This window comes from Notamacropus eugenii, chromosome 6 (genome assembly GCF_028372415.1).
Source record: "Notamacropus eugenii isolate mMacEug1 chromosome 6, mMacEug1.pri_v2, whole genome shotgun sequence".
NCBI lineage: Eukaryota > Metazoa > Chordata > Mammalia > Diprotodontia > Macropodidae > Notamacropus > Notamacropus eugenii.
The window spans coordinates 224,974,556-224,988,507 of NC_092877.1; the positions used below are offsets into that span (position 1 = coordinate 224,974,556).

At 35.2% G+C, this 13,952-nt stretch overlaps 1 protein-coding gene across 1 annotated transcript in view; it reads left to right on the forward strand.

The window, feature by feature from the left end:
• NALCN (sodium leak channel, non-selective) overlaps positions 1-13,952 on the forward strand; it is a 526,457-nt gene that overhangs the window by 339,985 nt on the left and 172,520 nt on the right. The window contains exon 15 of the mRNA XM_072622030.1: positions 4,716-4,853. Coding sequence (XP_072478131.1) covers positions 4,716-4,853 — 138 coding nt within the window. The remainder of the gene's footprint in view (positions 1-4,715; positions 4,854-13,952) is intronic.

Genomic DNA, 13,952 nt, shown 5'->3' on the forward strand with positions numbered 1-13,952 from the left:
AGGACAGATAAAGTAGTCATCCTAAGTCAAATATATTTTAGAAAAGAGACAGGATAAAAATAAAGAAGGATAAACCAAAGAAAATAAGGTGGAGAGAAATGCATAGTTAGTAATCCTGACTGTGAATGAGAACCGGATGAACTCATCTACAGAATGGAAGTCAATAGCAGAATACTTTAGAAACTAGAATCCAACAATATGTCATTTAAGAGAAACATACTTGAAACAGAGATGTGCATAGTTAAATGGAGAGGATGGAGCAAAATATATTATGCTTCAGCTGAAATAAATAAGGCAGAGGTAACAATCATGATCTCAGACAAAGCAAAAGCAAAATTAGACCTAATTAAAAGCAATAAGCAGAGAAAGTACATCTTGCCAAAAGGAACAATAGACAACAAAGTTATATATATATACACACATACATATACATATATACACACATATATGTATGTGTATATATTCACACATATGTATATATACACATATATGTATATATACATACACATGTGTGTATATACACATATGTGCAACAAATAGCATAGCATTTGAATTCTTAAAGGAAAAATTAAATGAATTACATAAGTAAATAGTATAAGTAAAACTATACTAATAGAGGACTTCAACTTTCCCCTCTTAAAGCTAGAAAATCCAAACATAAATTATAAAAGAAGTTAAGGAAACAATAAATAAACAAATCTTAGAAAAGTTACTTTAACTTATCTGCAATCATACTCTGCCCATTTTCTTTGACTTCCATTTTGCTCCACTTATCTTTTCTTATTTATCTTTCCTTGCTAACAATCTGCTCTTGCTCCATGAGTGTCTCTCTTCAGGTCTTTGTACTTCAATCATTTCTTCCTCTTATTTTTTTTTATTTTTTTTGTGGATTTCCAATACCTCTCTATGCATTTATTCAGTTTTTATCCAAAAAATGTACAGTATAAAACCATTTTTTAAATTAAGGAGATCCATCTACTTCTCTTTGTCAGTCTTACCATCATCATTATTGTCAACAAACATCTCTGTAGTGTTAAGAGACCTAATTGCTCTCCTATTTAACATTGCCAATCCATAACATTATTTTTCGTGCTTCCATATCTATGCACAATGTAACCCCCATGCCTGATAACTATCTTTCTTCACCTCTACTTATAAGATCCTTAGATTCCTTCAAAACACAACTTATCATTGACCTTCTCAAACTCTGCCATTGTTAAGCATAATACTCTGGACATGATATAATTGGGCGCAATACAGAAGTACTATTACCATCTTCTTATTCCTAACAACTCTGTCTCCCTAAGCGTACCCCAATATCACATTAGAATTTTTTTGGTTGCCACATTACACTACTTTTTCTGAGTCTCCTCTTGTTAGTACCTTTCCCTTCCTATCCCCAGTGTTCCAAATTTCTTATTCTCTATGGTGTACAGCAATAACTTTATTTTGATATATTTTGTATCTAGTTATCTGTATGCCTAACTGTCCTCTCTAGTAAGATAGTAACAGTTTGAGGACTGTTTTGCCATTTTCTTTTTATTCTCAGTGCCTATCATATTGTTTGACACATTGTACTGTCTTAATAAATGCTTATCAATTTAAATTGTTGTAGAAAAGAAATGGCTTTAATATCTGAAGACCTCAATTTGAATCCCACATCTGCCACGTGATGGCTTTGATACCTTAGTAAAGGTATCATTTTGACTTTCAGTGCCTTGGATTCTTTATCTGTAAGAATAAGTTGTTGAAGTAGGTGATCCCTTGAGTCCTTCTAGCTCTGTCATATTGTCATACTACCATGTCATTTTAAAGGGTTGCCTTTTATAGAAATTTCTATTTTTCATTTGTTATAATGAGAATGAATCTTAAAAGCTTGACTTACTGTTTGAAATTCCTTATTTTTTAGACTTGCTAGGGCCTTGGATTTGGGCCATTTTTATAGCTCTAAATGTGTTTGTTATTAAGTTGTTTGGCATGGCAATATCATTTAATAATTTTCTAATGTTTTTAAAAGCCATGTTTTTAATATGATGTCTGGAATCATTTGGCAGATATGTCCCATAAAAGCAAAATTAGGATTATTAGTGTTGTCGTATTAGCATTTAGACTTGCAGCTCTAGTATGCTGTAAATAACACGTTGTGATTCAGAGACAAAAACATGATAATCTACCAAGATTTTTAAATGGATAGCTTGATCCGAAGAAAATAAGAGGTGAGTCAGACCACCACTCCCAAATTTTTTGCATTCTTTAAACGTTATTTGCCTACAAAAAACTGGAAGAACTACTTTAAGACCATAGTTCCAATCATGTTACCTTCATCCCATCCACTTCCAGAGTACTGTGCTGACTTATGTACACCAGACTTTCTCTGTCATGCCACAGAAACTTCACCCTGGAAATTCACTCCATCTGGAGACTACCCCCTTTAGAAGCACTCTGCAGCACTTCTCACCTTCTGATTGTCTAGTTCTTCCCAGAATCTCTAATTTAAGGAGAAGACCCACACTGAAGATGTCCCTCTCCAGATTGCACTGCTGAACCTCCATGGGATCTTGTGTACCATGGTCCAATTAGTACGTTCTCCCACACACCTTTTGGCTTCCCTCTTTTAAGTCATCTTCCCCCTTTAGAATGCAAACTCCAGTAAATGGAAATCCTTAACTTAATAAAAAATAATTTAAAGATAGAAAACCTCCTTAAGGTTGTCTTTCTGCTTCACCTTGTATTCTCAGTGCTTAACACAGTGTATTCTTGCACAAAATAAGGGCTGCCTAAATACTTGTTAACTGATCTCCTTGATCTAAAACCTTATGGCTGTTTATTACCTCCCAGCTCGGCCTCCAAAATTTAGCCTTACCAAAGGTATGTTGCAGTCAGCTCTTAGTAGTTCTGTTGGCTATTAAGTTTTCAGCATGAGTATTTGCACCTTGAAAGTTAGCTATAAAATCAGTGTATAGCTTATATTATTGATTTTCAAGGTTTAAGCAGTTTGTGGTAAAAATGTTAATAATGCATATTAAACTTTAAATTGAGTTACATATAAAATGTTTTTTAGAGAGCTAGTTGTTAAATACTTATTAGCACTCCTCTAAGGGAAGTCCCTGCCTACCTCTTCTAGACTTTTTTTTCATAACATGTAAATTTATTTTAAAAAAACAAAAAATTATTGCCATATATACAGACGGACATAAGAGGAATAAATTTCCATGTCAGAAATAAAACCTATGTAATATTCTATGCTTACTTATCACTATTCTATCTCAAACTCTAGCCAAAAGAGATGACTTGCTGTTCCCAAAGCACACCCCATGGTTTCATATTGTTTCCTCAACCAAAAATACCCTCTCTTATAACATCACCTGCCCAATTTCCATAAATCCATCAAACTCAGGTAGTGAAATTCTTCCATGAAACTTTCCCTCTTTTTTCTCCACCAGAAAAATCTTGCCTTTCTTTGAATCAACATAGCTCTTTGATAGACACTAAGATCAGTCAAAAAAAATTACACCAGCTTACAGTTATCAAAAATCATTCTTTCCTTTCCCAGGGCTATTAAACGAACAAGGTTAGATGCCACCCTGTTCCCAAGTGCTTGTGGTGAAACACAGTTTGTGTACTAGTTGGAGAGTTAGTGACTTTAAAAAAAACTTGGGATTATGAACTGATTAATTAATGCAAGTTTATGGAAACTGGAGATATGTAAGTCAATATTTCTTAGTATGCATATTGGAGGGTAGATTCCTGGACAAATTGAGGGTGCTTTTTAAGACCTTCAGGTGGATTCCCAGACTATCTCCAGGCAACATAAGCAACCATAATCTCCATGTGCAAGCGGTCTATTTCGTTCATTACATTTTCATTCCCGGTGCCTAGAACAGTGTTTGACATATATGTACTTAATAAAAGTTCATTAATAGATTAATTGGCATAAAAGCAGGTCCTCTATTCTGTGTCGAATCAGCATGATTGAGTTACACTGGGTTTCTGCGGATCTCCATGGGTCAGTGTTCTAGTTCTGAGACCCTCGGAGTCACCACACAAGAAAAAAATGGAAGCCAGGACAACACCCGGACTTGGCACTTAGTGAGCCCTTGATAGCATGTGTTAATGGTTTTAGGTTCCTTGTACTTTCAGATTTTACCTTGATTTTCACTGCATATAGTATCAAGCTTTTTAATATGCTGATTAACTTTGACTAAGCTGTTTTGGCTTTTTTCTTCCTTTTTCTTCATTTTAAGGAATTTCTCTCTAGGGAGGGGAAGAATTCTTTGGGAAATATTGGTGACATTAAACAAAACATATCAATAAAATTATTTTTAAACCACTATCTTTTTTCATAATTGTTTGTATTCATTACTTACCTGTCCAACTAGACTCCAAGTTCCATGAGGCAAGGACCACATTGCAATTTTGTTTGGGTCTCTCTTGGCAATACCTTGAACTACGTAAATATTTGTTGGAGGATAATATGAATGGCTTTCTACTTCTCACCTTTCAGCATCACATGTTTAGTTCTTTAAGCATGATTCTTGCAAGTTTGTTCTTTGACGCTTGTTAACAATGAATAGGCCTGGGTCATAACCACCCGAGTCCTGACTCTTCTTACCCTAACAGCCTAGATTTTGAAATTGAGCCTGCATAGACCAATTTCAGGGTCAAATTCAGACCTAAAGCTTCTCTCTTAATACTTTTCATTTTTTCTCTTTTAGGCATTTATGTCAATGTTCCAGATTCTTACCCAGGAAGGATGGGTAGATGTCATGGACCAAACTCTCAATGCTGTAGGCCACATGTGGGCACCTGTGGTTGCCATCTACTTCATTCTTTATCATCTATTTGCTACTCTGGTGAGTTGAGCATAGAACACTTAAATTTTTTTATTACCATTATTTTTAATTTTAGCTTGGATTTGGTCATGAGCATCATGTTTAATCTATTGTAAAATTCATCATGAGAGCCAGAGGATTAATTCTTTGATCTCAGAACTGTCATGAACTAGCTTTCAAATTTCTAAAGGAAGTGGTTGCCCTCTGTCAGGTATGACTCCTTGCAGTAAGAACCCAATCCCTTTGCCCATCTGGTACTTTTACAGATCATCTAACAATGGAACCGAGCCTTGTTGTTTATCATGTAGAGACACTCTCCTCAGTTTCATTATATCCTCTTCACAGCTGTAATTAAACCGGAGACAGAAGTCTAAGACCTCAGGGTGCTATTTGTTAATTAGAAATCAGCACAATGTTTTCATGCTGTGTTCTCCTGAAAGAAGCACAGGGGAGAAAAGTGCATGGTTGTAGATCATGGAATAGCTTGACAAAACGAAATACTAAAATCCCTGAGAAATTCAATCTGTCAGAAAAACAGAAATCTCTCCCCAATGCATTTCCAGGGTAGGGAGGAATGAAGTTAGGATCTACTAACTAGGGTACACTGAAGAATATACTTCATGGCCCTATGTAACTATAACTGCCTATCTCGGTGAATGGAACCTTCATATCTTCAAGAAGCAACCCTGAACACCTGCTCCTTTTGACTGACCTAGTACCACTCTTTTACTCCTATACTTGAGAAAGATGAGAAGTACAAACTCTAGGCATAACCCGTTTCCAGAAACATGGGAGGTGATGCTTTGAAGTGAAAAGCACCCCAGACTTAGAGTCTGAGTTTGAATCCTGCCCCTGACACTTAACAGTTGTGTGATCATGGACAAGTTACTTATCCTCCCTTTTCCTTGATTTCTCCATCTACAAAATGGGAATAATAATTTTTGCAGTAATTACTGTATATAAAAAACTACATTAACATAACATAGTATTAACATAATAACTTAGTTATTATGACTAAGACCTCTACCTAACTCACTGATAATATTAGAAAATGTCAACTGAGTAGCAACTGTGTATAAAACTCAGGAATTTGCAACCACACGTAAATATCTCTTGGAATCAAATGGATGTCCATAGGTTTACTACCTTCTCGTCTACCAATCTTTGCCTTGTTTGGACAGCTAAACCCTCTTTGCTCCTAAAATCTCTCAAATCTTTCCTTCATTTTTAGATATAAATTATTAAGGGGCAGAGCTACAGTGCTTGAAAGGGAAGCCTAAATGAGGGCTTGGATAAACTTTTTTTTCGTTGTGGACATCTTTGACAGTCTATTGGAGCTGTGAGAAATTATTTTACTATTATATTAATAACCAATTATTAATTTGGGATCCAGATTCTTTCTCCTTCATTTCCTCATTTAAGGCCCAGCCCTTGTAAAAAGTCATTCTCTGAAGGACATGATTGATTGATGAGATTGTCTTAGCCTCAAGGAACATACTCTTCAATCTTGGTTGGGACCCCACTCACCCACCCAACTAGGAGATTTAACTTCTATTCAGCATATAGACAAAATCCAGTCTAGGTGAGTTTTTATCTCATAAAAAAGAGCCTCTGTCCTTCTATCCCTCCATTAGAATTTAGGGTGATGCAGCCCGTGAAAGAGAAAACCAACCAAAGTGGTCTGGATGAAGATAATTCCCCTGTTCAGATTGCTTAAGGCTTCTGAGTCTCATGGTCAAGCCATATTCTCATCCAGGAGGAGCTGAAGACTTTATTAAATGTTTATCAATCAGAGTTGATTTTCACTTGTCAGGGGCATTCCCTTTCCCAAAGTATTTAAGGCTTTCAGGCTCTCCTTGGGCTTGTCTTTGGTTATCAAGAGAAAACAATTGATTGATTTCTGGCCAGCCTAATTAATCAATTATCCAGAAACTCTTGTCATTGTCACTCAGTTTTGAATTTATCACGGAGCTTATGGACACTTTTTAAGAATATTGCTTTTAAATGCCTAAATTACAATACATAGAATTACAAAAGTGATAACTTGTATTGAAATAAAGACAAAAATGTTTCGCACCATTAATTAGGTCAATATCTCTCCACAGACCCCCAGGACAGACAGTCTTAAATGTCTCTTCCAGCTCCAAGATTTTATGAATCTATTCCATTCATCAAAAGTCACTCTTCTTTCATTTTCATTAACAAAACACTATTTTATATGCTTTACCAAAGAATTATACTTATGACCTATTACTAGCACATAATTATTATGATGATCTATGACTCAAATCATTTTTATTCCTTATCTAAGATACTTATGATTAACTTTTTTAATGTATATCTTCTGGCATACTCTTCTCTCTATGCATATTTCTTCATTTTTGTCCTATTTTGCTTTTGAAATTAGTACCTCCTGTTCCCTCTCCTTCATTTGTTATCATTGTCTTAAAATTCTGTGGAAAAAAAGCTGATTTCTTGTTATTAGATTTAATAATTGATTATGCTTATTTCTACCAGGATTTACTTTATCATTATTCTTGCAAACTTACTTTTTAGATAGAACATTGTAGGCTGGAAACCACAAGAGGCTAGGGAGGAGTCCTAGGAAAAGTGTGGCTAATAGAGCTATAGAATAGGACTGATCCTAGACTCAAAGTATGTAAGCCATACCTTGGTAGAACGACCTCTGGACTTGGTGTCAGAATATCAGTCCCTGAGCTTCTGCTCTGCTACTGACTTGTAAACTTAAAGAATAAAGGTAATTTTCCCTTGGCTTTGTTGGAATGCAGAGGAAGTTTTTAACCTTCTGGTGGTGAACTTATTTTAAAAGATATTTTGATCACTTTTCCCATAAAATTTCTTTCCTTTTAAATTCTTTGTAATTTCTCTTATGTATATAAAAACTTTTTTTTTTGTCTGAGAAGTGATCCATAGATTTTATCAGCTTGCCAAAAGGTCCATGAGGGGACAAAAAGATACTAAGAACCTCTGAAATACATAATTACTGAAAAAAATTAGCAGATAATGAATAACTTTACTAAAGTAACAAAATTCAAAATAAATCCACAAAATTCAAAAGCCTTTCTGCTCTTAACAAAATCTAGGAAGAAGAGAAATTATAAAAAATTCCATTTAAGATAATAACATAATATATTAATGATTTCAGAATTCATCTGCCTACCAAGCCACACAAGATCACAGATTTGGAGTTGGAAGGGAACTTCAAGTTCAACCTTCTTATTTTGCTAAGCTAAGGAAACTGAGTTTGTGAATTGCCCATTACCAGAAAACCAGTAAGGGAGTGAGACAAGAGATGAACCCAGATTTTTCTTACTCAAGCTCTCAGTTCTTCATGCTTCCTCACTGTATATACCACAAGTAAATATTTGTTATACTCATAAAAGGAAAACTAATAACTGAAGAGATAGTCAATGTTGATGATAAGGTCATAACAACGTAACAAAACCCGTGATCCTACCCAAGTTGATAGGTTGTTGTGGTTCTACACCTATCAGATTAGTAAGGGAACATTTTCTAGAATTTGAGTAAATAATAAAACTTTATAGAGGAAGGGGAAAGGAATAAGCATTTCTATAGTACCTACTACATGTCATTGTGCTAAGTGCTTTACAAATAATATCTTATTTGTTTCTCACAATAATCCTGGAAGGCAGGTGCTGTTATTATTTTCATTTCATAGATGAGGAAACTAAGGCAAACAGAGGTTAAGTGATTTGCCCAGGATCACAAAGATAGTATCAGAGGTCTATTTTGAACTCAAGTCGTCAGGTCCAATGCTCTATCCAATGTTCCACCAACTGCCTTTAATAAAAAAAAAAAAGTCACTTAGAGATATAAAAGATGAAGAATAATGTAAGATCTTTTTGTGTGGGTAGGAGAGGAAATCTATAATTACAATTAGCCTATGAATCTTCACATGAGGAGAATCCCTCTGCTAGTGAAGAATGGTACCTACTCTGAACCCAATATTCACCAACTGTACCTGAAGATTTTAATCTTAGAGTGTTCGTAAGGGAGAATGGTGAAGATACATATTGGAAAACATAATTCAGGAGTCATAAATGAGAGAAATCAAAGTTTGAAAACTGGAAACATAGATAGCTCATTCAAGAAAAATTCAAGGGTAATAGAAATGGTGAGCAGAAAATTATATCGCGTAGAGTAAAATTGATTGTAGTTTACAAAACAGAAAATAACTCTTTGCCAGTGTGAGTCATTTCTGCATCAATTTTCTATATACACAAAATTCACCAGCTTTCTAAACCCAAGATCAAAATTAATAAAATTAGATTAAATCTGAAGAAAATAATGAGAAACTATGTTGTCTGAGGCAACTCAAGTCTGGTTTTTGTAAACACTCTAGTGACATTAAAAATTGGGGAATGTACAAAAGAATGAACGTTGACGCAAAATATCAGTTTCCTAATGAATTTAAACTGAAGCAATAAATTGCCACAGAGGAAAATAGAAGTACCTAACAACCATATTAGTGAGCAAAACCTTGATCTAGTTAGACTAGGAGCTCGTGAAAAGGAGGGGCTGTTTTATTTTTTCCTTTTCTTTTATCCCCAACACTTAGCACAAGGCACATAGTAGACATAATAAATACTTGTTGACTAACTGATAAAATTAGAACAGCCACAAGAATGAACAATTTAGAATGTAAATTTATTTGAAAAATGCTATGGTAGAAGATTATGAGCAGTATCCCCTCATAAAATATGAATAAAATATGAACACAAAAAGTAGTCAAAGGGAAAAATAAGTTTATAGAAAGTAAAAGATCCCAGAGAAGCCAGAGAGTATTTAAGGATGAAAACTGAAAGAACAACAAAGAGATTTGAAAAATAGATAAGATCTGTCAAGCTTTCTTCATTTAAAAAAAAAACCCTTTTTTTCCTGTCATTGGTATTTGAAATACCACCTTTGGGCTCTACCATCACAGTTACTTTTGTACAACGTAAGGAAATAGAAGCAGGACCTAGACAAATAAAATGGGAAGAGTTCCCGGATGATACATAAAAGGCAACAAAATCTTTAGAATATTGAAGAATCAATTCTCAAAACAAAAGAAAGAAAAGAGGACACCAAATATAGGGGAATCATCTTGGATAGTATTACCAAAAAAAAAGAGCTATTGAAAAAATGTCCATAATTACTAAACACTGCTTTCTGACCTAGATCCCATCCAGAACAGCTATAAAGTGGGAAGGCCAGCCCCTATTGGGAGAACACAATCTTTACCCCGACAACTTGATTTGTCATATGGCTTGGATAATATGAAATTCAACAGCTCTCTTTCTTTAGATGAGATGGAGGACTTCCAGACTTTTCAAACTGTTATGCAGTTGAGCTTTCTTAAATGCATCATCTCCCCTTTGTGATATGAATCAGAGAGCAGGACTTTTTCCGTGACCTTTTTCTGTTTGCATCCCATGGGCTTAACACATAGTGTTTCATAAATGCTTTTTAATTTGCTAATCCATCTCAACAATGAGGAAGTAACACAAAAGGAACCTGCAGGGCTTTGTAAATTATAATCTATGTCAGATCACATTTTAAGTCATGCAACTGCTTGAATACATGATTCTGTTGTATTTTAGTTTGTTAACCTATAATGTCTTATAGTTGGTATCTAGGACAGGCAGAAGGAAGAGGAATTGGACCTTCGATTTTGTTGCTACAGGGAAATTCCTTCAATCGAGATATGCTCTTATTTTAGAGAGTTGGCTCAGGTACTAAGAGACTGAATAATTTACCCAGGATCACATAGGCAATGTATGTCAAAGCCCAGGATTCCCAATTCCAACGCCAGACCCCTATCTTTTTGCTGGTGTGAAATTTGTTAATAAGTGCTTTACTAATTTTATATTTAGTTTTAAATTATATTATTTATAATAATTATTTAAATTACCTTATAATATTTACAATTATTAATATGCCATCCTTTCTGCTTCTAAGTAATATTATAGAGGAATAAAATTCTGGATGCCCAATTAGTAACCAATTCTTCCTCAGCACTTGATAGGTGATCTTGATACAAAGTATTGAAGCTGATGGAAGTTAAGTGAGCTGGTGATGGTTTGTGATGTCCCATTTATAAGACTTTTTTTCCAAAGGAACTAATTTGAATGTGTAATAGTTTGTAGTATACAATCTTGGACTGTATTTTAGTCATCTTCATCTCTATTTCATGATTTTGTGTTTGAGTTTTAACATGGATTTAATTAAAACCCTATAGTACATATTTATTTCTTTCCTGTGAACTATTTTAATAATCACAAAAAGCCATGTTTAAGGAACAGCTAGTTATAACGGTTATCCATTCTAGCCAGTGGTGCTGCCTGACTGTGTGTGCTCCTGATTCAGTTTTTGCAGGGCCAGGCATGTGACAAATGGCAAAACATGTTTTCCTACAGCTTGTACTGGAACAAAAAGCAGCATGCCACCTCATTGTCCCCTGGAGAGCACTAATTTGTCAGCCTAGAATAAAAATTAAAGTCAGGATGCACAGTGAATGCATATTCCATAAGCATTATTTGGTACATCTTTTGGGCCACCCTTTTATTAGATGATTTATTTTTTCTCTGTTTCTATCCTCTCACATTGTCCTTTAACTAAGTCTGACACATATGCCCTCCTTCCCAACCCAGTTTTGTCTATGACTGCTGTATAAGACTGCATATGACTTTTATCACGTGAAGGAAACAGTAGGTTATATGTACTTTCCCTTATAGTGGTTTCAAAGAATAAATTTGATGTGGAAATGTTTAAAGATGAAAAGTTTGACAAGCGTTAAAAATAACCTTAATTACCTTTTAAATGCACATACCAGGGGAACAATGTCCTAACATAGTTGACATAGTATCCATATATTAAAAATCTATATTCATTGGCCAAAAGGCAAAATAGCCCAGTGTAAATTAAATAACTTGATTTTTCAAAAGTCATTTGGCAGTGTATCCTCATCAAAAATAACAATTTATATTGTTATGATTAAATTCCACTTTGTGTCAATGTATTAAAAAATGGAAATTGTTTCCAGCCACAGGCTGCAAGATAATATAGGGTAGGACATGATTGTAAATGGCGAAACAAAACCGGTGATAGTCTGCTGGTCAGACTCCTGCTGAGTTTTAGGCGTAAGCTTCAAATTAAACAAAACTAACACTTATTAATAAAGTCTACACTAGAGGAAGGAAATAAGATTAAAGGTGACATTTCAGCTAAAGGGCCATCTTTAGGCTATCTGTAGAGATGAGCATGGATGGAAGCGCAGAGTAGATGCAAGCTATTTAAAAACAAAAGAAAATGGAAAATGAAAATTGAAGGAGAGAGGGAGAGAGCATGACAGTATGGCGAGTTAGAATGTAAAGTAGGTCATGCTGCTAGGGAAACAACCCAGAGGAGGGCTAAGAATTGAGAAAAGCACTTCAAAAGCAATGAAGCGAAACAAAAATAAACGACAACTTTCAGCTACTTGAGCAGTGAAGTTGCACTGAGCCTAGAAGTGATACTCTATGCAGATAGTAATGACTGTTGAATGAAGGAAAAGGCAGAGAGAAGGGAGGGAGGGAGGTCACAACAGAATCTAGTGTCTGAGATGATAGATTTTAGAACTAGAAGAGACCTAAAACAAACAAAATAAAAAAGCCTAAGAACCCTTGATCTATTCCAAATCCCACTCTTTAAAGATGAGGAAACTCAGGGAGTTTCAAAGATGAGGAGATCTCAGAGAGATTTAAGTGGCTTGCTCAGGTCACAGAGATTATTTGTACCAGAGATGGGATTTAAATCTATGTGTTTTCATTCCCAATGCCACCCTTGTTCCATTGCCCCTTGAGGCTTACCGATAATAACTTACAAGTATATGGGACTTTAAGGTCTGCAAAGCACTTTGCTCACAAGGAAGCCCTGTGAAGGAAGATTTATCCTCGTTTTACCCAAGAAGTTCAGAGAAATGAAATGAAATTTTCCCCTGGTTACATAATAAGGAAGTATCAGAGCTAGGACCTATTCTGATCCTAATCTCGAGGTCCTTGCCACTGTTCTTAACACTATGAGGAAGTAAGAAATAACCAATTCTACTTTTCTGTTGAGTGTATTGTTGTTGTACCTTAAACAAATAAGGAAAAAAATGATCATAATAACTGTCTTTTAGATATAAAATGGCATAATCAATAGAGAGATGATCTTAGAGGCAGGAAGACATGCATTCAAATCCCATTCCTTTCTACTCTCTGGGGTTCAATTTCCCCAACTGTAAAATGAAATGGTTGGACAGAATGATCTCTAAATCTGTGATCTTCCTGTGACATTGTGGATGCGTGACCTGGGCAAGTGATTTAACCTCTTGGTGCCCTAACCATAAATCTAAGACTATAATTTTACATAGCAATTGTGAATAAGAAAGGGTTTCCTCACCACAATTTCCCTACACCAATTAAATTACAGGTTTCACAGAACAAAACATTACTGTACAAAACAAAGCAGGAAGCCATGACATTTGTGTGATGAATTAAAATTCACGAAGTACTTTATATGTATTACCTCATCTGACCTTCATAAAAAAAGTATGGGTTACAGACTTCGCCTTAGTTCTATGAGCATATTGATTAAAGTATTCCTTCCAACAATGTAGATCTCACATCATCAATGGCCTTGAATTCTTGTCTTTGTCCTCTTGTAAATAGTCCATGGAGACTCTACCTCGGTGTGCTGGGGGCCTCTTGATTTCTTGATATTACCTGGATACCAATGGAGCACAAGGCATTTCCAGTGGCTAATGGTTACCTCCTACTCTCCGCATAGTATTTCTAGTCATTTATCACCAAGGGTGTGTGTGCATGTGTGTGTGTGTGTGTGTGTGTGTGTGTGTGTGTGTGTGGAGATAGTGTAGTCATTATTACCCTCCTTTTACCAATGAGAAAACTCAGGATCATGCAAGTTAGGTAACTTTTCTCATTGTTGTGAGAGGAAGGATTCAGTCACGGGTCTTTCTATCTCCAAGACCAATGTTGCTTTTTTTTTATTCTATGACATGTCATCTTGCCTCTCACTTACTACCTCGTGTGAATATTAAGTCATTAAAAAATTCAA